Raw genomic sequence first — 27,206 nt, forward strand, 5'->3', positions numbered from 1 at the left:
AGGGTGACCAGATTTGGGTTTTTGAAAAAGAGGACACTTCAGGGGTGGCGAAATGTGTCCACAGACATTTATTTATTGACCCTTAAGAACACTAAGGTGCAGAAACAATACTGCCTCAATAGGCTATTGGCCTAAGCAATAGTGGCCAGTATCCATTTAATCTTTAAATAGTAAAATTAAAGCAGTGTATGTAAAAAAAAAAAGAAAAAGGAAAAATCTTTCTGTGGCATTTAGTCTAGTGCTTATGTTTCAGTGGTTCTTTAAAACTTTCTTTTCAATGTGTGTCCATATGTTAACGCAATAATGATGAGATATTTTCTTTATATGGCCACATATTAAAATAAGAAAATTAAGAAGTTGGCCATTACACATAGAAATATATACATAGACGCTCCATTGACCACCTCAGCCCGTTGCTGCGACGTGCTAACGCGATGACGAGGTGATGACTGGCCTGTAAACAGACGCAAGTAAATGATGGAGCTGCGGTTTTTCTGGATAAAAAGCACTATAGCGTATAGATTTCTCAACCGATTTCACTGAGTCGTTTTTATATAAGGGTATATGATCTACGTGGAGTACCAAAAAAAAGTTTTGTCTCCATGTTACTTAGAATCTCGTTGGTTTGGCCGTAATCGCCGTTGACATACATACATGTATATGTCTATGATAATCGCTGCTAGACGCTCACTGTTCTTGTGCTCTCACAGCTCATTCACTTTGAAATACTGAAAAGAAATCTAAACTATCGAAATAGTGCATCTTTAACTACTAATATTTGACCATCATTGAGAAAAATGGAACAGAATCTGCAAATAAATGCCTACACTAGACACTTTTCCCAACAGTCGAGGATTAATCAACAAGTAGGCATGACAGTCCTTGCAGGGTATGTGCTTAAAAATTGTACTGGATATCGTATTATACGGCTCTTTAGAATGTTCAAAAAAGTTCCGTTGATTTGAATGGGCCACCCCAACGTTCCCCAACGCAGGTCTGTAATTTCTTTATTTTCACTGCTGCGAAAATGTAATGACCGCTGACCATCTTTCATATCATTCCGCAAGTAGTCCGGTCATTTAACGTAACGGGAAGTAATGGGTTGCTACGCAACACCTGAAACTTTAGAGTTCTATTTGCCTGAAGAAGTATTTTTTTCTCAGCAGAAATCACAAAACGGCAACAAAATCGTTAAATAGGTATTTTTGGAGGAATGTCTATCGTTTTGGCAAGGTACTGTATAATAAGAGGGATGATGTATAGTTCGGAGGTCATTATCTAAAAATAAATCGATTGGATTTCAAAATAAGAGTATATCGCGGTTGAAACGGTATGGCCAAATCTCTCCCGGTAGACACATTTCTACCGTTGCACGGTATATACCGTCATACCGCCCAGCCCTACTGTGATGTCTTTGGTTCACTGCAGTTTAGCTCGGAGAATTTGATCGCTCGGAACGTTGCAGGTCCTTCTGTTGTCGTGCTTCGTTCCCGTTGCTGTTAGCTAGCTAGCAGGTATATTGTTAGCTGCTGACGCTAAACTTACTTTGTCTCAGTTCGTCTCGTTTGTCGGCCGTAAGACAGAAGTGAGAGTGTCCTGTTCTCTTTCGTGTGAGACTGGTGAAGAGAGTAGGTCTACACCCTTGGAGGTGGACGAACGAGAGGTGCTGCAGGCGATGCTGCAGGCGATGCTGCAGGTGAGAGAGAAGGTGTGTGCCTGGCGATGCCGGCGGAGAGAGAGAGAGAACATCTGTGAAGACGTTCCTATTGTCCAAGCTCAGGGGGCATTCAGGGGGCATTCCATTTTTACGATAGGGGAAGTTTTACATAGGTTCAGGTTAAACCATACACAAGTTACTGATTGAAGTCAAACACAATGGACGAATTCCAGGTGTACCTACATAAGTGTTCGGATTTAGAAAGTATCAGTGCTTCCTCTGCCTTGGTAAACTCTAGCGTGGAATAATGAGTCCATGTGTTACGAGAAATGCCTAGTGTAGAGGTCCAACTTAGTGTACCCGTCCACCTTTACTCTTGTTTGATTTAGTGAATCTCCTAGCATTCCCTGCATTCTTTGTCTGTGTCTCCCGCCTAATTCACGGTGTGGTGAATGCCCAGAGAAGCATTGACTACGCTCGTCGCTACACGTTGTGTGGTACCCCAAAACCTCTTGTGTAGTTATTTTCTATTTATGTAATATGTCAAGATCTCCAGAAAACGAAATAAAACACAGCAAAATAATTCAATGTGAAATGATCCGTATCCATAGATTCTAATCCTATAGGACTACACTTTTGGTAAAATTGAGCAAATTGCTCTTCACGGTCCTCTAGCTGTCCCTCCAAGCAGGAAGTTACTGTACGTGCACACAGGGCATATGACCAGGCGTAATTCGTCTCGCTCTCATTGGGATTGAATAGGAGACGAAATTCCGGCGGTCACTACCGGATGGTAAGAAAACTGTTTGCCCGTCACGGCGAAGAATACGCCTCTGCATCCGATTCAAAGTTGGCGATTCTTTAACTTTATGCAAATGAAAACCACCTGAGAGCCAATCAGTTCGGGTTGTGTGTGATTTGGAAGCCTTCGTTGTTCAGAGGGGCGGGAGTAATCAGAAAAATCGAACCAAGATGGCGGAGTCTCGGGAGTTTGTTACTGGGAAATATTTTATGTGAATAAAGGTTTCTACACGACTTTTTATATGTCTACATCGACTCGGTTTGTTGTTTATATGCTACACGAATGCTGTCAGGGCAAACAGAATATGGCAGGTCTTAACTGAAGCTCTCGACCATTATTGTTAGCTTGCTGCTAACATTTCAACTGAAAATCTATTAGAACACATAGTAGCTAGCTAGCTGCTAATAAGTTACATATAACGTTAGTATGCTGATTAAGCAATATAGTAAGAGTGCGAGTGGGGTAGGTAAGGGATATTCCCACGGCTGGTGTTTGGCCGGATATCCCTTATCTACCCCACTCGCACGAGTACTATATTGCTTTTATAAAACAATTTTATAGTCAACCAATTAACATTAACACAAAACGAAGTTATTGATTTAAAAAATGTTTATTTCGCCATTGTTTCTCCGCAACAAAAAAATTGTTCCATTGTCAACGTCTTGGTTGCCACGTAACCAACATTCCAGATGAGTGTTCCTTTCCTATTTGTAGACATTTATTTGTACATTTCCCTGGATGGTGCACCCATGTAGATATGGATTATCTCTGCTCTGATCATTTGTCTGACATAGGCTTATGCGCGGGGTGCAGTGGCGGTGCCAGACATTTTTTTCTGCAGGTGCTATGGGGGAGCTCAGCGTTTTAGTGAGGGTGCTATGAAATGAGGATGATAGCCTACAACAACTTTACATGTTTGCTCTCTGAAGCGTATTTGGGGTCCATGAAAAGCGCTAAACAAACCGATTGTATTATTATTATCACTATCTAGGCTTCTTCCGAAAGACCCGCACATCTGCGACGGTCACTGACAAAAGGCATACAGCATGTTATAGAGTCCGCAATCCCAAATACCTAACTTACTTTAAAACACTTGTGGTAGTGAGGATTAAAGTTGGGCGACAGGTGACCACTACCATGTCAGATAGAGTGAAATTAATCTTGGAATAGCAGATAGAATTAACTAAAACAGTCAAATAGTCAGAAATGCGTTAAAAAGGTATATATTATTTCAGTTCACAATCATCAGTAATCATATAGAACCTTATGTATACCTAGCACACAGACAGACTGCTTGTCTTAGGCTTAAGGCGGCTCCAAAAAAATCCCAAAAAGAGGAAAAGGGCAAAAAGTTAAAATCTTCGTTGCTATTCAACCAAAACGAGTCTTCAGCGGCACAGGGCAATTAATGCATGCAACAAATCAGACAGCTTTCATTAATGTTACACAGCTAACAATACCTTAGTTACACTGTACTCCAACCACGCAAACTGTTCCAACCAGCTTTTACAAAAACTCCTTTGTTGGACTCCAAACATGCAAGGTGGATATTTCTGGAGTTTTGGTCTTCTCGGACCATCCTGAGCGTTCATGCTAATGTCACTGATGCTGCTAGCACCATGGTTAGCACCCTCAGTAGTGGTGGAGGGTTGACCTCAGGCCCGGGGTGGGTAATCGGGAGAATCGGGAGAGTTCCCGGTGGGCCGCTTCACTTCTGGGCCGGTCGAGAATTGTATTTTTTGACATTTGTCACTTTAGTCCATCTTCTCTTAAAGTAGGCTACACACGTTCCGCATTCTGACACCGCAGCCTCTGCATGGGTTGTACCATGCGAGGGAGTTCTCCCCTCCCAAATAGAGTTGGTTGGGTCCATAGCCCGTCTTTTCCAAAAAGTTTTCTCAGACTACCGATAGCTGGGCCGGCCCTACCCCAACGATATGCATCAGAGAGGATGGATGGGAGGAAGAGGGGCTGAAAAAGCCAGGTTGAAAAAAAGAAAGGCATTGGAGGAGGATGCTGCCAAATGTTGTAAGCTTACCGATTTATTTTCAAGAGGACAAACACAAGTGGCAACTGGTAAAGAGAGACATAGGCCTAATGATTAGCAACGTAACTATTAGGCTAACGTTGTAGCGTTGTCAACCTATTCGCAAGCAAAATACTACCAGAGATGGAGCTTGAAAGCAGGACCTGTTCCTCCTGCAAAAACTGTGCCATTTGTGTCAATTTAATAGCTACTCTCACAGTACAACCTCCTCACAGATGCTTATCATGTCATTGGGTTAGCATATAAGTTTCTGTTGACTTTGTCCATCACACAGGTTGCATGTGAGAGAAGCTTCTAAACCTTAAAATTTGTGAAGAATAGGCTACGAAGCTCATTGAGTCAGGACCATTTGGAGGCTTTCATCATAATGTGCACAGAGAAGGAAATCCCCATGTCTATAAGCAACGACACAGTTATTATAGATAAAGTGGCTGAAACCAGTGCACTGCTTAGGCGGTTACTGATGCTGTAGATGCTGTTGGTGCTGTTCGCAATGTAACTTCTGTACTGTGAGTTGAACTGTAAACATTAGTTCAATATGCCTCTTTGTTGAAGAGTGGCATACGTTTCAAATGCTTTATTTATTTATTTCTGCTTTTGTTAATTTATCAACCTATCCTTGTGGAATAGTGGAATATTTTTTGTTAACTTCTCAGCTTAAGTGGATTATTATTTAACCTTTACATTATTTGTTGAACCATGGTATTAATAAAGAGAAAACTACAGGATAGTAAGAGCTGAACTGTTACTTCATTTATCCAATTTCCACTACCATGGAAAAAGTGGGCCGGTCTTGGGCCTGAAATTCCCGGGCTGAAAAGTGGCCCCACTCCGGCCCTGGTTCACCTCCTTGACCACAACGTTCCTCTCTTTAAAAATCCACACCAGATACCCCTGGCATTTCTTCTTCTTCTACGTCACTCTTGTTTTTTAATCGTTCTTCCAAACATGGACATTTACAGTAGGTAGCAAAAACCGATGCATTGTTGATATTCACTTGAAACTACAACGCACTAGCTCGCTTTCTCCTTCAACCGTCCGGTAACGTCAACATTCAAGCGTGCAACGTGAAAGTTGGGTCAAAGGTTATGACAGAATGATTGCTCTGTGTCTAAAACAATCTGTTCATTTCAATCTGTTATTATTTTCTTTTGTGAGTTAAATATTATTATCACACAATAAATAACGCAGAATGAAATTAAATAACAATAATAAATAAACCATTATTTTCTTGGGGGTGCTATGGGGGTGCTATGGCTAATCCAGGGGGAGCTAGAGCACCCCCTAGCCCCCCCTGGCGCCGCACCTGGCGGGGTGTCAGGTGTCCTTTGCATCTTTGCCATGTCTCCGTTGCCGTGGTCTCCCAAAATATGCTCCAGCGCTTCCTGCTGTCCAGCGAGGGTCGCCAGCAACTAGCGAGGGAGCTCTCCGATCTATGTAACATAAACGAAGAGAGACCGCAAGAGAAAATGTTAGCATCACAGTGCTTAAAAAAAAACACTACGAAAATATTTCATTAGGCCATTGGGCTGCTCTTACCTATGGCCACTCACTGCCATGATCTCCCTGCTCGCAAGTCAAGTGTAACTGGATGTCGAACCAAACCTTGTTTAACAGGCTTCTGGGGTTTGATGGATTGAGTGCATCAGAGCCCTTAAGGATGGCCTGGTCTGCTGATGAAATCGGTGGGTGGTGTGCTGAACACAGATGCGCAATTGTTTTATAATATGAATTAGATGGTGTTTCTGTAGAACATGATTTGTTGTCAACATAAACAATTGCTTGTTGTTTACTTTGCTCATGAACATATTTGGGGCAAATAATCCACTAACTAGCTATTTAGCTTTCTAGCCACCAGCCAGGCGCTGCGCTGCAACTGAACTTGCTACTTGACAGCCAAACTTGATTTTTCTGACCACCCTCCCAAGACAAAATTTCACCTGACGAATTACGCCTGGTCATATGCCCTGTGTGCACGCACAGTTATGCAGCATCAAGGCCACAATCACTAGGACACTGAATAATTACTATTACTCCATATCAGGACATTCCTGCAATTTGAGACTTCTGCACTTTAGAAATGAAAATCACATTAAACAATTGCTGCTTCTCACTGAACAATTTGGTGCCATCATAACTATTGTTCATATCAGGGCATGCTGCAATTGTGGGCCCACGTGGCCACCTTGTTTATTTTACAGATTTGTAATCCTATCCTAGTTCTAGTCACTTTATACTTAGATTAATATTTCTTCACTTGTTTTTGTTTTAAAGGTGGGTACTTTCCTCTTGTTTTTATGGTATTACTACCTCGTTTCGTTCCCTTCCAGGTACAACATGTTTCAGGAGTGACAATCCTTATCCTTGTAGAGGGGCTAGACACAGACCGTATCACCTATGATATGTGCAGCTCCTTTTGTGGTAGTAACTTTGTGGCCGTGTTCAACGAGGCCTAACCTGATGCTGACGTAAAATGTTAAAATATATATAGCATCTTTGTTGTAGTGTTACCTCACATGTTGACCACAGAGAATGTATTGATATGGCATTCTTCCCTTGTTTCACAAATCCCATAATCCTTTGAGACAACGCTTTGCCCAATTACAACCAGGCAGCCTGGAGGAAGGAAAACATCCCGAGAAGAACAAGCCAAGACAACACAACAAGAGAGAATCAACGTTAAACTGAAACAGCTAATGTTATACGAGGTAGGATACAGTGAGCCCATATATCTGAGACGTTTAACAAACGCCAATTTGGACCTTACATTGTCAAAACGGCTTTCCAAAGTAGGCTAAAACCTTCGCTAACTTGGTTAGCCTGCTAACTGTCGTTAACAACGTTAATTTGACATAGCGAGCTAGTTACATAAGCTTAGCATCATTTGGCTAGCTACCTACCTGAGTGGCAAGAACGTTATGCCTAATTTACGGCTGTTTGGAGGAAAGGTATCTACTGGCAAATATTTGTCTAGGCAACAGTTGGCCAATTAGCCGAAGTTGGTTTCACAACTGGAAACCATATCAGAACGGGCAAGGCAGCTAGCTGGCTAAGTTATTGAATAGCTAGCCGTTTTAACTAAAGTTAGCCTTACTGGTTGTTTTCTAAAATAGCAAGTTATCGTCAGCTCTGTGGTATTCGCCTGCAGCTGCTCAAGAATTGGTTAAAACATAGGATTAGAAACATGGCTAAATCAATCAAGCGTTTGGGGAGGGACGTGCTAATTTGGAGCTTATTATACCAACAGTAGCGACACCAAATGTATTCATATAACACCCACCCCACTCCTTGTTTGTTGTTTAGTGTGTGACCTAAGTTGGAACACAATTTTCTTACATTGATTGTCTCTGCCATCTGCCATCCGTAGTCAGCTGACTGCAAGATGTTCCTAATGAAGAGATTAATAGAGCCACCTTTAAATGGTGCCCATTGTGTTTCACTGAGTATATGAATGCATGCACCGCTGCAAAGTGTAATGCTTGGCTCCTGCAATACAAACAATGCTTTGGAGGAAAACTGTGCTATACTTTGTTGGACTCGACTCATTTGTCCTCTTATAATGGCTAGTCCAAACCCTTGACCATGAAGAAACTGGCTTCAAGGCCCCTCGCCTCATTCTGACAGAGGAAAGACCGCTATGGGTGCTGCATCAAGCTTTCTGACAGAAAACTAGAAAACCCTGACAGATTGATGTTCTATTTGTTCTATGAGCAGACACGCCCACCGTCATCCGTCAACGCATACATCTGAATGTACCGTCAGACAATGGTTCTCAACCGGTGTGTCGTGAGGCAAGATGAAGTGTGGCGTAAAAACAGGCTCATGAATTAGTATTTTGATATAGATCAATGACACTGCTTCTTAATTTTAAACGTTTGTAGGTAGTCACTTATTTCCATGGCGTGATGGCACTGAATATGATCATAGAACAAACATGACCAAACATTTATTTATTTACTAGAGGCTTTATTTAGCTTTTACTAGTTTTAATTAAAACACTGTCAGACCGCACAACAACATACATGTGTACACTTCCGCAAACACTTTTTCTATTTTGAGAGCATCTAAGGAACACAATATGGTTATGGTATTTAGCAGATGCTTTTGTCCAAAGTGACTTACAAAACATTAGAAAAACATTATACACGCACACTAAACAAAACAAGAATCTATAAAATATCAATTTAAAGCACAACTTTAAATTAAAAATGTTTTATTATTATTGTTATTAATAATACAAAATACTTGAACTATTATTATATTGATAAAGTATGTCTCACTAAAACATAACTGAAAGATCTTTGTGTTTTGTCCTGAAGTTTGGAGATGAGTTTGCCTGGAAGGATTGCGTTGAAAGCGGAACTGTAGTCTATAAAGAGTATGCGGATGTATGTGTTCTTTAGCTCCAGGTGCTCCAGTGCAGAGTGAAGCAGCAGGGCTATTGCATCCTCTGTAGACCTGTTTGCTTTGTAGGCAAACTGGTGTTGGTCAAAGGAAGCTGGTGTGATGCCTCTGATGTATTTCATGACCAGCCTTTCCAAACCTTGAGCAGGTATGGGGGTGAGGGCCACCAGCCTATAGTCATTCAGGCATGTGACTGCAGTCTTTTTTGGCACAGGTATAATAGTTGATTCTTTGAAACATGGGGGGACATGTGAAAGGGTTAGAGAGCGGCCTGCCACGCCAGGGTAGGGGCAGCGGCAACTGACCACTGTTGCCCCTGTCGAACCGTGCATAGAACTGATTCACCTCTTCAGTTAGGGTGGCACAGCTGGTCGGGGGTGGATGACGACGCAGTCCCTTTGTAGTCTGATATTGCTCTTATTCCCTCCCATACTTGTCTTGGATTGGTGTGGAAATGTTGCTCAACACGTTGCTTGTGTTTGGCTTTCGCAGATTTGATGCCTCTCCTCAGTGCTGCCCTGGCTACGCTGTTGCATCACCTGATCTGTAGGCTGCGTCTCTGGCCTTCAGTAGTGTACGCACCTCTCTGCACATCCATGGCTTTTGGTTGGGGAACACTCACAATCCTTCTTGTGACATTGGTCACGCAGAAGTTGATGTAATCCATTACTGTAGATGTGTATTCCTCCAGTGCCATTTTTGGGTCATCAGGAGCATCCAGGCTGTTAAATATCTTCCAGCGTGCTGTCAAAACAGTCCTGTAGCTGAGGGATGGCATCCTCGTTCCACACTGTTATGGATTTGGCGGCAGGCCTGGTCTGATTCTTTGTTGGTATGAGGGGTACAGGAAGAGCGGGAGGTGGTCAGACAGGCCTAGTTGGGAGTCAGACTGTACTTTGTAAGCCTTAACAACATTAGTGTACACCTGGTCTAGTGTCACACTGCTACTTGTTGCACAGGTCACATCTGGATGGAATGTGGGGAGCACGCACAGATCTGAGGTAAGTGCGGTTAGAATCTCCTGCTACAATGAAGGCGCTGTCTGGGTGTGTGGCCAGTCTTTTACTAATGTAAACATGTAGCTGTGCTAGTGCTGGCTTAGCGCTAGTGTCCGGAAGAATGTACATAGCACAGATGTAAACAATGCCAAACTCCATCGGTAAGGAGAAGGGCCTGCACTTCAGTAGCATAAGTTCCAGGTCAGGGCAGCAATACTTTTCAACAATGGTTGTGTTTGTGCACCAGCAGTTGTTTATGAAGACGCTCAGACCGCCACCAGTCTTCCTACCCGAGTCAGCTGTTCTGTCGGCCCGGTAGGGGGTGCGGCCTGCTAGCTCGATAGCTGCGTCTGGTGTGGTCCTGTCTAACCATGTCTCTGTGAAAATCATGCAGCAGCAGCTTGTCAACGTCTTCTGTGCCGTGAGTCGTAGTCTGATCTCGTCCAGTTTATTCCGTATTGAGCTGACATTGGCGAGGAAGATTAAAGGAAGTGGTGGTTTGGATGGGTTAGCCTTAAGCCTAGCTTGTACACCGGCCTGCTTGCCTCGCTTCTGCTTCCGCTCACAGCGTCTCCTCTGCCGCCCCGTTGAGGCAGAGGTTTTCCTGGGTAAACTGTGGATCTTCGGGGGCGGAATGAATATCTCGCTTGACAGTCGATGTAACTCTTGATTAATATCCAGGGGTTCCGCACGGCTATACTGTTGTGCCAGTGCAGGGTACCTGAGTGCTAACAATCAAACAATTACTAACAAAATCCTATAGTGTAGAGAGCCCAGAACCGCTGCGTAATGTACGCGTCGACATGGCAACCATGTCATATCCTATACCTAGGTATGAAAGATGTGAAGGACTACAGACAGGAAAGGTCTGGCTGACCATTTGAATATTAATTAACGTGGCCCAAATGTGATACATTCTTGTTGGGGAAGGATTCATATGAGATCAAAGTATATGGAAAACACTAATATGTTTAAACACTATGATGTTTAAAAAGGTGAGTTTTTATATGCTTTTAAATGTACCACGGCTGTCACTGGAACAGACAGCACTTAGATGGACTCTTAGGTAGATATAGGGCCAATGATTTTCCGTTTCAAAAAAATGCATTTTCCGTTTCACATTTGGTGAATTCCGTTTTTTTTCCGTTTCAGCTCATTTTGTTCACCCTGAGGTAGATTGATGGCTTAAAATGAGTGAATAATATGTGCCCTTCTTAGATTGTTGTTTGCCAGCCATCAACAGAACAGAAGACTAAACATTTTTGTTTTAAATGCGATTGGGAAGACGAACGCGTGAATGTGACTGAATGTGGCTTTAGCGGAAATCTGTGGGTCAACCGTTGAAAAGGGGGGCGTGGCCGGAGCAGAGTTCAGAGCAGACGTGACATTTTCTCAGTGGTTTTGTTCTTTAATTAATGTTTGTTCATCGTTGCAATCGTTGTTGTGTTTATTTGAAAGAAATATAGCCTTGCAGCCCAAAATACAGGGGAATTTGGGCGATTTGTATGAACAAAATGATGTTTCCGTTTCAAAGGTGCAATTCCGTTTCAAAGTGTTCATTCCGCGAATTCCGTCCGTTTTCCGTTATCGCGGAAAATCATTGGCCCTATAGATAATTCCACCACCGAGGGACCACGAACAAAACGATTCTTGACTGCAAGCTCTTGCTGCTGAGAGAAGGCGAAGACAAAAGAGGCTCATCGTGAAGAGCGTTGAATTATGGCATTTAAATAAGCTGGTGCCTATTCAGTGGCTATCCTATAGACGAGAGTGAGGGAAGTCTGCATCAATCCACTGAGCTGTCAAACTCAGCATTGACATGATGTCTGAGCTATAGAAATCACTCGTAAAGCTAAAGGAAAAAAGGAGTGCTTTCCTTCAGGCTAGCGGGGCTCAATGTGAGAGAGCAGCCTACGGAATCCCATGCATGCTGTCACCTGATTGCCTCCCTTCCGAGCTTGGATGACATGGCGACACATGTACCCGTCGGCTGTTAGTCAAGTTGTATGACTGAAAGTCTGAAATGGGCAAGGATGAAGGTGAAACCTAGCAAATGTAGAAGTGTTTGTATCACTAAGGGAAAACTGATGGAAGAGAGGTTTGATGTTGATGGTGAGGAGATTCCTTCTATTGGATAAAAACCTGTGAAGAGTTTAGGCAGGTGTTACAATTCCGCATTGAGTGACCGAGGACAGGTTTCAGAGTTGAGAGAATTCATTGTTAAGGCGATCAGCATTATTGAGAAGACCTTCTTGCCTTGTAAACTGAAATTGTGGTGCTTGCTGTTTGGGCTTTAGCTATGCCTAAGTCGCCTTTGACTGTGTATGAAGTTGCTATTTTAGAGGAGGAGAAATGTGAGAAAGTTATGAAAAAGGCAGTTAGGAAATGGCTTGGCGTACCACATTGTCTAAGTATTGTGGCTTTGTATGGAAAAGGAATTTTGGAGTTACCAATGACCAGCTTGGTGGAGGAGTTAGAAAATGATCCAGTAGTCAAGAGCACTGCTCCAATGGTTAAAACAGGGAAGAAGTGGAATCCACAAGATGCATTCAACATGCACACGGTGCATTACAGCAAAGGGATATCAGGGTGGAAGACCAGGATTTGGGCTAGGTGACAGTTAGAACGCTTGTGTGGTTGTGGCTGAAGCGTCGCAATCCAAACTACTTGGGTCATGAATTAACCTGAACTTACACTGAGATGTGAAATGTTGTGGTGGTGTGTCTTGAGGCGTATCTGTTGTTGCCTCCAGTAGTGGCATCTGTCATAACCCATCATGAGTATAGAGGGGGGTTGTTCTGGGACGCCAGACACCACTGTTGAGCCTTCTGGAGGTGTTGTGGGCCTAATTCACTGATGAAGGAAGATGCCTGCTTGAAAACCCCACTGAAATACTAATGAAGGCAGCAGTTATTGTTGTATTCTGTTGGGCAGTCATATTGTGATTACCTACAGACACCACATTTTGTCCTGTGAAGAAGGGCCTTTACGGATCCCAGGTACAACATACATGTTGTCTGGCTGGTGACAGCCACAACACACGCCCCGTGTGTTGTGGCTGTCACCAGCCAGACAACATGTGGCGTGAGTTGCGGATGTCACCAGCCAGTTGTGCGTTGTTGTATCCTGCTGCAGAACCTATGGTTGGGCAGTTGATATATTGGTAAGGTGGTTGCAGGGTATGAGTTTGCATTTGACAGTGAGAGGATTGGCTGCTGTGGGAAGTCCCCAACCAATAGCACAAATAATTTAACATCTTTTCCTGTGTATAATTGTTCGTAGCTTGATTGTTGTCTCCTTTGTACGTCGCTTTGGATAAAAGCGTCTGCTAAATGACTAAACGTAAATGTGTATAATATTGAGGAGTAAAGCAAAAATACTACACCCCCTCCCCGCACACACACACACACACACACACTCAAAAGCTGTTTTCACAAATGAACATACATGAAGAATCAGTTCCCCTTTCACACCTGTAGCACACAATAGGAGATCCATGTCAGATGCGTTCTCACCTACTGGAAATGCTCGTACGGTCCCTTGGACGACACAGGAGAGAGACAATGTGTAACTACCAGAAGCCAGTTTGCAATTGTGAACATTTTCGTGCTCAACAAACATAAAAGCAATTGAAGAGAAACGCAGTTGTTTTGAGTTACATTGTAAGGAAGTGGATGTGTTCAGTTTAGCTAGCCAGTTAGTGATACATGTCTAGGTTGTGCTATGTATTAAAGTTTAAGCTAAAAAAAAGCTGTGACTACATGAGGAACATTTCATGTGAAGGCAGCGTAAATGTCAAGGTGTGTCATCAACACGCCCACTCGCTCGCTATGACAATTGACCTGTTCTATTCACACATGGGTTCAGTCAGACGTTACCTGGACTTTGTACTAGGCAGCTGGCAGGGTAAATTCTGTGTAATATTCAGGCCAACTTATTCCGACATTTCATTTTCATATACATACGTCATTGTCGTATGTCATTTATCTGTATAATTGTAACTGTAAATCCTGAAGACATGTCACTGTCCATATTACTTCACCTTTTACCATCAGACTTCATTTTTGATTTCTTAACTCAAGGTGCCAGGATATGGGTCTTTTTCTTTGTTTCCTTTTCGATGATGGTTACTATTTGGAAGATTCTAGTTACTTACATTTGCTTTAAAGGCTCTATATGCAAGAACTTTAGTTTAAAACATTACAAAATAACTAAAAAATATCAACAGAATGTGAAGACATTTTTGACCTAATCAAAAAAGCCTATTTGCTGTGTTGCTGAGGTATCTGCTGAAGTTAGCATGCAAACTGCCCCAAATTAGATAGAGAGGCGATTACGAAATAATTAAGTTCGCTAGCTGACAGCTTGCCAGACCTTCATATAGCTCTTTAAGCATACAATTGCAACCGTACTGCCACCCCAATAAAGCTATGTTCTTTTGACAGCCAGAGACCAGTGTTCTACAACCAGAAGATTATAAAAGGTCAGAGATTGGAGACTTGGCTATTATTGGAATTTTGTAGTATACCATCACACTGGTCTCTGGCTGTCAAAAGAACATAGCTTTATTGGGGTGACACTACATGGTGGTTGTTGTGATTACCATGATCAATAAATTATGATTGCATAATATGCTTAGATGCTCAGAAGCGCATGATTTGTACAACTGAAAAATAACATGTTTTCTCTTTTATATGTGTGTGTTTGCCTTTGTAGGTCTCTGGACTTCTCTTTATCATGAGAACTTTACAGATCCACAGCCCACATTCCCATTGCAGTTGATGATCTGCATCTGGTCCAGATATGACGGACAGTGTGAGGACCTTCCTGCGCAGTGTTGCAATGGTTAGACATAAATGAACACACTACAACACGTATTCAAGAAAAATGATATCCGTCATCAGTGTTTCCATTTTTTTCAACAGCAGTTTTTTTTACTTGAATGGTCTTTAAGACTTAAACAATTGCAGAAATATTAACAACCTTTCGCCAGAGGTGTGGACTGCATGCTCAGTAAAAAAAAAACTAGATATGAAGGAAATAGTGACTGAATGACTGACTGAGTGAGGGAGAGCTTGGTTAGAGAAGAGCAAAGTGGTCTGAGGGCAGTTTGGGAAATGGCCATGTAAAACATCTCAGAGCTACTATGATTTACAAAAAGATAGGGTAGAGGAAGGTATACAAATAAAAGGAAGAGTAGATAGCTAAATAGATAGATATATGTACAGAGACAGGCAGAGAGAGAGTGAAAGAACAAGAGGAAGGATATACAGTTTAGATATTCAGCTAGAGAGAGATAGTGTTGATACAGTAGTTAAGGTTGTTGCAAGAGTGCTGGGATGTCACTATGGTACTCTGTGTGGTTGCTATGTTGTTGCTATGCGGGTTGCAAGAGTGTCGCTAGGCTAAATATGGCAGTTGCTGAGGTGTTGTTATGGTGGTTAAGGGGGTTAGCTCAGTGTAGCTATGGTGGTTTCTAGGGTGTTGCTATGGTAGTTGGGGTGGTTGCTAGGCTGTCACTATGATAGTGGTTGCTAGGCTGTCACTATGATAGTGGTTGCTAGGATGTTGCTAGGGTAGTTGATGTGGTCAAAGAAAAAATAGGTAATGGCCCTAGAATGTCTTTGTGGCTCTGTCCCCCACAGGTTTTCTTGCCATGTCAATTCCTCCTTGACATAATTTGCTTACAAAAGTGCTCATTTATTTTTTAATTTCGAACTATATCTATTAGAAAAGTAGAAGATTCAAGGTTTCTGGGTTTATGTCTCTAGGACAAAAACTCCTGGAGCTTTAAAGGCTTATTGGCAACCATTCACCACAAGACCACAATATTCCCCACGGGACCACAAGGACCTCTAAGGGCTAGTGACACCTTAGCAACCTACATAGCAACAACTCCAACTACCCTAGCAATACCGTAGCCACCACATTGACTACCATACCATAGTGAAACCCTTGCAACCACTTTTCCAACTATCAACTCTCGCTATTATACTCAAGGTGATTGCTAGGGTGTTGGTATGGTAGTTGAGGTTGTTGCTGGGAGATCACAGGTAGTGATTGCTAGAGTGTTTTATGGTAGTTAAGGTGGTTGCTAGGGTATCTCTAGGGTAGTCATGGTGGTAACTAAGGTGTTGCTAGGGTTGTTGCTAGGTTGTCACTTGGGTAGTTATGGCAGTTCTTGGCATGTTGCTATTGTGTTTTTCGTGGTTGCTTAGGTGGTTGCTACGGTAGTTAACAACTAGAATTTCAGGAAATGTTACCAAATTATGTGGCCAAGCATAAGCACACAATGTTGTTTGTTTTAGCGAGTATTGGTTGTTTTTATACTTTCATACATTCATCACTTTAATGCAAGGTCTGAATTTAGCACTTGGGACCTATTAAATGTGGGTAAATTGTTGGCAGTTATTATCATATTGTCGTAATTGTAATAATTGTCAGGTTTTATTGATTTATTAATTAAATTATAAGATGAACCTAGGGTGGCACTCAAGGGTGTTGGGGTGTTGTTTTGGCAGTTGAGGTGGTTGTTATGGAAGCTGCTAGGGTAGTCATGGTGGTTGCTATGGTAGTCTTGGGGGTTGCTAGGGTGAGTGTCAGAAAAGAGTGAAAGGGTTAGTGAGGGGGAGCAAAATGAATGATATGGTTGTGAGTTTGAATCAGGAGCAAACATACCGATAAATGTTGACTTCACTTGCACTGCAAGTGCCTTTGGTTAATGTTGTTTTCAAAATTGAATAAAATATGAAGGAAGTTGAAAATGTCATATGTTCATCTTTATAGAACAAACTTTGGAGAGAAAAAACATCAAATTATTATTCATTAATTTCAAGCATAGGACTTAGTGAAAATTAAACTTCACATAATATATTTTTCAGAGAAACTGGTTGAATGATTACAGTGATAATCTGCAGAAATTAATGCCATTGTGTAATCATAGGGGATAAAGGACTCCATTGTGGGGATTGGGACAATCTCCAAGCTTGATGCCCGCATAAAGCAAAAAAGGGAAGAGCAGAAGCGGAGAAGAACAAGTGGAGCTCTGGCACAGCGGAGAGCACAGATTAATGAGCGCAGGCCAGAGAGGTAAGTGAGAGTCTTGGGTGACTGTTGTAAATCTAAAGAGTTATATGGTGACCTTCAACAGTGTTGCCTTTAGTCTCACAGGGCGTGAGTGACTTCAGCACTCTCTGACATGTGGTCAAGGTCTGGCCTAAAAACACATTGAAAACAAGCACAGTTGGAAGTATGGACATCAGTCACCATCTCTATGGCAAGCCACAGTGATTAAGACCACCTACCTCCATCGAATTAATCCTCTGCTATTTCTTCTCAAAAACACATCATCAGCACATTTCCCCTACCTAATATCTATATATATAAGAGGGCATGGTATGAATCTTCTTAGGTGTTTCTTGAGATCTTGGAGTTGTTATATGTTTCAGTAAAAGTGAAATAAAACAACTAAAGTTGTTTGTAAAATTGAATAGGAAATGTTACCAAATTATGTGGTCATTTGTTTTGGAGAATATTGGTGTTTTTTATATTTTCATACATTCATCACTTTAATGCTAGGTCTGAAATTAGCACTCATCACCCATCAAATGTGGGTAAATTGTATGGTGGTTGCTATGGTACTAATGGTGGTTGTTAGGGCCATTGAGATAGTCATGGTGGTTGCTTAGGTACATGAAGTTGTTGCTATGCTGGTTGCTAAGATGTTTGTAGGGTTGTCGGGGTAGGGTGCTGGGGTGCTGAATGTCAGAAAGGGTGATGGAGAGAAAGGGAGCAAAATGCTTGGCTTCATATATTGGTGTTAAAAAGGAGAGCTAGAGAAAGATGATACTGCAAATAGATGGAATAAAAGAGTGAAGATGGAAAATGAAGAGAGTGTGAAAGATTAGATGAGTTAGAGAGGGAGAAAGAGAATGAGAGGGACAGAATGACACAGAGGGAGTGAAATGATTGACGCTATATATTTCAGTTCAAAAAAGGATAGATGATACAGAGTTGAAGTATAGAGGAATATAAGAGTTTACAGAGATTAAAGATGGAAAATGGAGAAAACATCGAGTGATTCAGGGAGATGAAGGTGGATCCCGTCCAATTGCCATAATATGCTGTTCAGTTCTTTAAAAACACATTTAGCAGGGCTACAAGCTGTTTGTTTTCATCCGGACTTGATCAAATCATTGAATATGTCCATCATTAAATAAGCTGGTAGAAGAATATCTAAAATGTGCACTATCAGCAGGATATGAAGTAGGCCTACAGTTCATTTCCTTTTAAATACTAGGTATTCCCCTAACCCCAATACAAATTTCGCACTGCTGTAGCACTTAATGGTAGGCTATTGGCGACTTTTAACACTACTCCATGTAAGCATACAAGATTGATTGGAGTAAAGCCTCAACCTTTGTTCAAGTGGGTGGTTTTAAAAATGGGGGCGCGTCTTTCACAATCAAAGCAAACTCCTTTAGCCTAACTTTTATGGTTGTTTCAGCCCAAGTTAAGGACAGTTGCATATCCATCGGAATATGTAGTCTAGGCCAGTGGTTTTCAAACTTTTTGTGCCAAAGGCACACCAGAGGGCAAGCCAAAATCTCAAGGCAAACCTTTATTCATATCCGTGCAAAATAGCCTCTATAACACGTTATCACTCTTATCACTCTGTCACTCTAAAATTTGACAAACAACTATATTACTCATGAAATATTTATTAACAAAATAATTCAAGAATTAATTTGAAAGTTTGTATACACAGCCTTTTTTTTGTCACGTATCATACATAGCCTACATTTAATCTGCACCACTTTATGGTGGTTAATAAAAACAGTGGTCAGAGCAGACTGTAGGTTAAGCGAAAAAAAATTGTATTTTTTATTGATAATAACGAGTATAGAACCATGCAACAAAGTGCAACATGACATGTCTGTGAGTTGTTTAAATGCCTGAGCTTTATGGAGAGGCTGAGCTTGAGCATGACAGACCACAATGCATGTGGTGTGGACCCTGGATATTTCATGGTTTACAATCGCTTCCAATTTCATGGTTTTATTACTAACAACAAATGTAGGCTATTGTTGCAGGCTTTGTCCTTTACGTACTGTACCTCTGAAGTAACGATAACGCTAGCTAGTATGCTACGCAAGCCACTATCGTTGTCTGACAGGACTAGAGCTAACGTTATATATAGCCATATAGGATATAGCCATAGTGGAATAGAATGGACACATCTACATTCTGCAACAGTACCTCCAGCTCTGCACCGGTGAAGTTAGGTCTGCGTTTACTCGACCGGTGCTTGCTTTCCACTTTGATACAATTTGAATCAGTCTGAAGTTGCTTTCGCGTTGCCTCTGGAGTCTGTGAATAGTGCACACGTCTCTTCAGTTGCATGCCCTTATAAGGAGCTGGCGGGGCGTTTCTGTATGAAAATGCAGGTGCACGAGAAAGATGATACTGCAAATAGATGGAATAAAAGAGTGAAGATGGAAAAGGAAGAGAGTGAGAAAGATTAGATGAGTTAGAGAGGGAGAAAGAGAATGAGAGGGACAGAATGACACAGAGGGAGTGAAATGATTGACGCTATATATTTCAGTTCAAAAAAGGATAGATGATACAGAGTTGAAGTATAGAGGGATATAAGAGTTTACAGAGATTAAAGATGGAAAATGGAGAAAACATCGAGTGATTCAGGGAGATGAAGGTGGATCCCGTCCAATTGCCCATAATATGCTGTTCAGTTCTTTAAAAACACATTTAGCAGGGCTACAAGCTGTTTGTTTTCATCCGGACTTGATCAAATCATTGAATATGTCCATCATTAAATAAGCTGGTAGAAGAATATCTAAAATGCGCACTATCAGCAGGATATGAAGTAGGCCTACAGTTCATTTCCTTTTAAATACTAGGTATTCCCCTAACCCCAATACAAATTTCGCACTGCTGTAGCACTTAATGGTAGGCTATTGGCGACTTTTAACACTACTCCATGTAAGCATACAAGATTGATTGGAGTAAAGCCTCAACCTTCGTTCAAGTGGGTGGTTTTAAAAATGGGGGCGCGTCTTTCACAATCAAAGCAAACTCCTTTAGCCTAACTTTTATGGTTGTTTCAGCCCAAGTTAAGGACATTTGCATATCCATCGGAATATGTAGTCTAGGCCAGTGGTTTTCAAACTTTTTGTGCCAAAGGCACACCAGAGGGCAAGCCAAAATCTCAAGGCAAACCTTTATTCATATCCGTGCAAAATAGCCTCTATAACACGTTATCACTCTTATCACTCTGTCACTCTAAAATTTGACAAACAACTATATTACTCATGAAATATTTATTAACAAAATAATTCAAGAATTAATTTGAAAGTTGTATACACAGCCTTTTTTTTGTCACGTATCATACATAGCCTACATTTAATCTGCACCACTTTATGGTGGTTAATAAAAACAGTGGTCAGAGCAGACTGTAGGTTAAGCGAAAAAAAATTGTATTTTTTATTGATAATAACGAGTATAGAACCATGCAACAAAGTGCAACATGACATGTCTGTGAGTTTTTTAAATGCCTGAGCTTTATGGAGAGGCTGAGCTTGAGCATGACAGACCACAATGCAGGTGGTGTGGACCCTGGATATTTCATGGTTTACAATCGCTTCCAATTTCATGGTTTTATTACTAACAACAAATGTAGGCTATTGTTGCAGGCTTTGTCCTTTACGTACTGTACCTCTGAAGTAACGATAGCGCTAGCTAGTATGCTACGCAAGCCACTATCGTTGTCTGACAGGACTAGAGCTAACGTTATATATAGCCATATAGGATATAGCCATAGTGGAATAGAATGGACACATCTACATTCTGCAACAGTACCTCCAGCTCTGCACCGGTGAAGTTAGGTCTGCGTTTACTCGACCGGTGCTTGCTTTCCACTTTGATACAATTTGAATCAGTCTGAAGTTGCTTTCGCGTTGCCTCTGGAGTCTGTGAATAGTGCACACGTCTCTTCAGTTGCATGCCCTTATAAGGAGCTGGCGGGGCGTTTCTGTATGAAAATGCAGGTGCACGAGAACGCATGTTCAATTTAAGAATCAGTGCACAGCTTTGACGATTTAACACGTTTCCAGGCGATCATGAATCCGGCGGAGATGTTTTCTTAGGTTGGTTTTTTTCGAAGTTCATAAGAAGATATTTAAGAAGACACTTAAGAAAATGTTCGAGAATGAGGTCCAATGTATAGCTGTCACAAAATCCCACGGCATACCTGGACTTGCTTCACGGCACACCGTTTGGGAACCAATGGTCTAGATGACCCATGATTGTGTTTAGGGAGTCTTTGATTTAGACCGTTTTTATTACATAAGCACATAAGATTTAAAAGGTACGCAAACAGGGCAATGCCTTAATTTATGAAAAAAATATCAATATGAGGTGGTCATTTCAATGTAATAAAGACAGTGAGACGGTATTGAGTGTCTTTGATAAAAAGTGTCTTTTGAGTGTCTTTGTTTTGTCCCTCTTCCTCAGTTTGCAGCAGTGGCAGTTGTCTGTTTACAGTTGACAGTTATAGAATGTTGTCATGAAGATTCCACCATTTATTTCAATGGGAAATTTTATTTTATTTATCCTCAAAATTTTAAAATGTATACAGTGTAGAAAACTTAAGTCATACTATTTACAAGACCAACGCAAAAAAGGTTGAACAGTGTTTCTACTTTAGTTCTTGTCTCTGGAAGAATAAGAATCTGAAAGATTTGCATTTCCTAAAGGAAATACTAGTGCTTGCAAAGCAAAACAACTTTAATTGTATAACATTTAAAAGAAATCTAGTAAAAGTAAAGTAAAAGATAACAAAGTTGAAAAGATATTGAATGCAGGTACAAAGAGAGAGGGGCTGCTAGGGAAAAGCAAGGAGAGGGTAGTTTGATGGGGAAGGTGATAAATACAAGAAAGAGGGGAAAGAGAGAAAATGATTTTAAAATGGATAGATAGATAGATAGATAGATAGTAGGGATGCCTACAGTATAGTGGACCCATGGTAAGTCATGTTTTTAGGCAAACAGCGCGCTTTTCGTCGCCTCCCGCTTTTTTCACGTCAGTTTGGGTGACTTGTGTGAATGGTGCAGATCCGAAGAGTTTTTTTTAAGGAGGGGGGTCTGATTATAATTTTATCAACAGTAATTCTGGATTGCCTCCACCAAACAAGTAAATAAGAAACAGGCAAATCAGCAGCAATTATTTCCCAAATCCTCGAAAGCTGTTGCAATGGAGATTTAACGTTACTTTCTGTTTGAAGATAAGGTAGCAGATAGTGTTGAAGAATGGGTTACTTGAAATTGGACGACTTTAAATTAATATATGAAATTGAACAACATAAACACCTATACAGTTAAAATAAATCAACAAGGATAGCAAAACCGATTGATAAGCATAGAATGAGAACGGCAGAAATGCAGGCAGGACGTCAGAAGACCAGACGGATCAGTGACACAGGCTGTTTTTTTTTTCGTTATATGTGAAGGCTGAGATATTCATAACGTTGTATTCAGTCTTACGGTGCAAACCCATGACAGCGACGCGATACGGTTCCATCGCTTTGAGTGGGCGTGTTGTAGCGTGTGGAAATAGCATTTTCCTCCTCCTCATTTGCATAGGATTCAACATTTTCCAACTTTTATCGGTCGCGTCGCCCAAAACGATGGTCTACGTCACAATGGATTGGCTCCCATTGAAATGCATGGGATTTAGATATCGCGTCGCTGGTAACGGTGTCATGGGTTTGCACCGTTACTGGTGATCCTTTTGTAATACCAACAGGTGCACTTCCTTGTGGATAAGTAAAGCCTATGTACTGTTCCCGCTACATGTTTAGCATAACATAGCATAACTAGCTATGTTTCTAGATAACTGTCTAACAGCTGTTGCCTTTCCCACGAGACGAACATTTAAATGATGTCAAAGTAAAAGTCCAATTTCGTTTCCATAACAACAATACAAGCAATATACATTTGCTGACCTGAATAAGCAGAGGGCAGAACAGCCTATTTGGCTAAATTTTTGTAGTCCCGTTAATCTTTTGTTTGGCATGTTGGTGAGGTTAATTAGAGGACCATTTCTCAATGGGTTTGTTCCTTAATGAATGTTTGTTTATTAATAACTTATTTTTCAACAAATAACTCGATTGTAATTACAAAGAGGGAAATTCGCAACTCTATCGCAACTTCCACTTGCTCCCGCAATTGCATCGCAACAAACACCTAAAAAATACAGCAACTTTTTGGAAAAGTGCCTGCGAAATCAGAAATTTTAGGCCGCAACTATCACAAAAAAGGACAGCGAAATCCTGGGGGGACTGCATTGTGAAGTGGTGGGCCCATGTCATGAGTTGCAGGAGGTGGCCAGGAAGAAGACTTTTCAGAATTTAATTTTACTCTATGTGCCTATAGGGGTGGGCCGGGGGTGTCGGGGGGTTGGTGGCAATGTAAGTATATGGATATTTTCCGCGGGGCGAGGGCTTCAATTACCTCTCTCTTTTTGGACCATACATGTGTTTGCATCCCTGACCACAGAAACGGTACCGTTTTGGTATAATAATATTCATAAACAATGAAATTTTTTTTTTTGCCAATAGACAAATAAAACTTTATATTCAGAAAACAGCAACATGACTGACTAAGCTAGATCTAAATGATGAATCTCTCTGTTTCATAGAGCTTTGCTGCTGAAATGTGTGCAGGAGAGGACATTGTAATGGTTTTTCAAAAAAATACACCCAAAAAATAGTTTTTCCAAGTCTTTTCCCCAGCAGATGATAATCCAGAGTCAGTAACCACTGAATAGGGCTGCACATCCTAAGCTATAAATACTCCCACTACTTTGGTCATTATCTCTGCCAAGGAAGTCATGTTTTCGGGGGCAGTTTGTTTGGAAGCAAGATTACGCAAAAACTACCGTCTCAAATTGCCATTTGCTAACGCATGGACTCTCCTTCCTGCGATACGGACGGGTGAGACATAAATGAGACATCGTGTTAGAAGTGTGTCCACTCCAGTAGCCAACAGTGGCAAAGCAAAGCTTGCAGACTGTACTTTGTTTGTTTACAGTCATTTTACCATAATATAGGCAAACGCTAAATCCAAATTGTTCCCACACAGCGGATCTCTGTCTAGCTAGCATTCCACATTGTCAAGTTGAGGCTGAGATCATTTAGATCTCTTTTCTCCAGTTTCTATTTGCATACTTAGCGCTGATAGGTTTTCCATTGGTTGACTGGTGCGCTTCAGTTTTTCATTTAGGTGCACCGTCACATTATTTAGGTGCAGCCACATTTTAAGCATTAGCTTTTTTTGTCCCATCCCATGTTTATTACCTGTATGTTTTAAGGTTGTGGTTCCACAAGGAGTGCAGGACGCGGTTTCACACACACACACACACACACGCACACACACATGCACACCTTATTGATTCCCCCACCTTCCTGATCACCACCATCTACACATCTATGGTGTCTGTTCAAGTACAGAATAAAGTAAATAGTATACTACATGAAATGACGAGGATGTTTGTGCATGAACACATAATGAGCAGAGCAAGAGGTGGAAAGTGAAGGAACTGATAGACATAAGTAATCATATATTCATTTGAATCATTTAAAGTGTCTTCTGTACCTATGCTGATAATCAGTGAGATGAGCTATTGAACTCATTGACACTTACCAGTAATACATGGAAATGTAATTCATTCATTTTGTCATCTTCTTTCCCTTCCAGTGAACCAAAATTAGCTAGCCGAATCTTTCAGTGCTGTGCATGGAATGGGGGAGTATTTTGGGTAAGTCTCTATGAAAATAAATTGTATGTAAGATGATTACTGTTAATTCATCTCACTGTGTGGTAAATCATGCCAATTCTCTCCACAGCTCAGTATGTTACTGTTCTACCGAGTGTTTATTCCACTCTTACAGACTGTAACTGCCAAAATCATTGGTATGTATTTGTTTTTTTTATTGTGCATTTTGCTTTTTTGGAATATGTCATTTGCATATCCAGTATGTCACAATCTGTGGTGTTTATTGATTGAAAGTGTTAATTGCTAGTACATTTTGATTGAGGCTTATGAAAGTGTTAATTGCTAATACATTTTGATTGAGGCTTATGAAAGTGTTAATTGCTAATACATTTTGATTGAGGCTTATGAAAGTGTTAATTGCTAATACATTTTGATTGAGGCTTATGAAAGTGTTAATTGCTAATACATTTTGATTGAGGCTTATGAAAGTGTTAATTGCTAATACATTTTGATTGAGGCTTATGAAAGTGTTAATTGCTAATACATTTTGCAAATCTTCAGTCCTTTGGCTCTATTCAATGCAATGGCTCCACACTGCCCAAAGTCATGTCAAGATTGACTTGGCTAGAGATGTGCCTCACTTTGTCACAGTTAGTCATGTCAGGCACCTGGTGGGAATTAAGAGGGACTATACAGGCATTTGTTAATTAAGAGGGACCATACAGGCATGTCTTCAGTCCTACTTCATAGCCTTGTTATACTACCCAAGGATTCAGACATTACCAAACACATTCCTAAGGTGCAGCATTTCATACGTACTATGTAAGAGGTAATGGTGCAGTTAACCAAACATCATTCTCAAATAATCGATGCACTTATAGTCACATTTAGTGGCATTAGTCCATGGCATGTATCCTTCATTACAGAGATCAGTTCCTCCTTTCAAACATAAATATCACCTTTTTGGGACATTCGTCTGTCAAGTAATCCATTTTTTATCAATAATGTCCAGATTGAATCCACACCAAACCAAACAAATGAAAAGGACATTTAAAAATGTAATGTAAATTGTAAATGACTGAGACACGTAGTTCAAAAGATCAATGTCTTCTTTAGAAAGACACCTCAGTCATCACGATGACCCAATCTGACAGGGAGATATAGCCATGTGGAACTAAAGACTCCAATTGGATTGGTAAACTGGCCTGTCAGTCTGGCACAACGAAGGCATGCACCCAGTACTGTTGCACAGTTGCCATGGCAGCTACAGTCATTCCTTCCATGGAGAACTTCTACTAATACTGTCATTGAGTAGCCCCCTTCAAAATGATCATTTTATGAGCATTTTACTAGGGTTGGGCACCTTCCTTCATCAGTGTTGAGTGTTTCATTAGGCCCATGACACCTCCAGAAGGCTTAACACTTGGGAGTCTTGGACTCTTTTAGGTAGTCTGACATGCCTCGATGTTTTTAACTAAAAACATTGATGCAAAAGTGGCATGTATGATTATGTTCTAGTAGACCTCAGCAATAATAACGAGAGTAAAAGGAATGTAGTAAAACAATTTTTTTATTTAAATCAAATCTAAACATACCCTTACACCCTTAGTGCCCACCCCCTTCCATACTCACGATGGGTTAGGGCCCCATGTCAATACCAGAGAGAACACATACACCTCAAGATACACCTCCAGCATTAACTGAGAGACCTTCCCACAGCAACCACGACGAATGCCAGTCCAACAGGGTTCTACAGCTATGCTTAGGCTCTAAGTATGCCATCTTCAGCTATACCCATGTCCTGTTGGAGCAAGCTTGTAGTATGTCAAAGTATGCCATCTTCAGCTATACCCATGTCCTGTTGGAGCAAGCTTGTAGTATGTCAAAGTATGCCATCTTCAGCTATACCCACGTCCTGTTGGAGCAGGCTTGTAGTATGTCAAAGTATGCCATCTTCAGCTATACCCATGTCCTGTTGGAGCAAGCTTGTAGTATGTCAAAGTATGCCATCTTCAGCTATACCCACGTCCTGTTGGAGCAGGCTTGTAGTATGTCAAAGTATGCCATCTTCAGCTATACCCACGTCCTGTTGGAGCAAGCTTGTAGTATGTCAAAGTATGCCAGCATGCCAACTTCAGGAACAGGCTCCTTATATATAATATATAATGTATATATAATAAAGGGCAAGAGGCCAGTAGGCTATGGGCAATGGGCTGTTGCAATGCTAGACACCAACCAGAGCAGGCTGGAAACGAAACCGGGGTAAGGTGAGGAATTGGATACGACCCCAGGTTATGGTAAATGAACGGGTTGGGGTAGGGATGGCCTCCAGGGGTTATGAACCTGGTGTACAATGGGTACCAGCCTCACAAGGGCACCAGAATAATAGAGGTACCTTACCTTGTGAGCAGGCGCCAGAAAAATGTTGGTGCAATTGTGCATAAATAGTAACTATCTTCATGAAGGCCACCAATCCAACACTGCTACTATCCTGACAACAACACTAAT

At 41.2% G+C, this 27,206-nt stretch overlaps 1 protein-coding gene across 2 annotated transcripts in view; it reads left to right on the forward strand.

Annotated features, from left to right (window-relative positions):
• Positions 1–6,963: 6,963 nt before the first annotated feature.
• ei24 (EI24 autophagy associated transmembrane protein) overlaps positions 6,964–27,206 on the forward strand; it is a 38,228-nt gene continuing 17,985 nt past the window's right edge. For both annotated transcript variants that reach the window (XM_031571567.2, XM_031571568.2), the window contains exons 1-5: positions 6,964–7,214; positions 14,625–14,753; positions 16,852–16,997; positions 24,680–24,740; positions 24,829–24,895. In XM_031571567.2, coding sequence (XP_031427427.1) covers positions 14,712–14,753; positions 16,852–16,997; positions 24,680–24,740; positions 24,829–24,895 — 316 coding nt within the window. In that variant the 5' untranslated portion in view covers positions 6,964–7,214; positions 14,625–14,711. The remainder of the gene's footprint in view (positions 7,215–14,624; positions 14,754–16,851; positions 16,998–24,679; positions 24,741–24,828; positions 24,896–27,206) is intronic.

This window comes from Clupea harengus, chromosome 8, assembly GCF_900700415.2.
Source record: "Clupea harengus chromosome 8, Ch_v2.0.2, whole genome shotgun sequence".
In the NCBI taxonomy this organism is placed as follows: Eukaryota; Metazoa; Chordata; class Actinopteri; order Clupeiformes; family Clupeidae; genus Clupea; species Clupea harengus.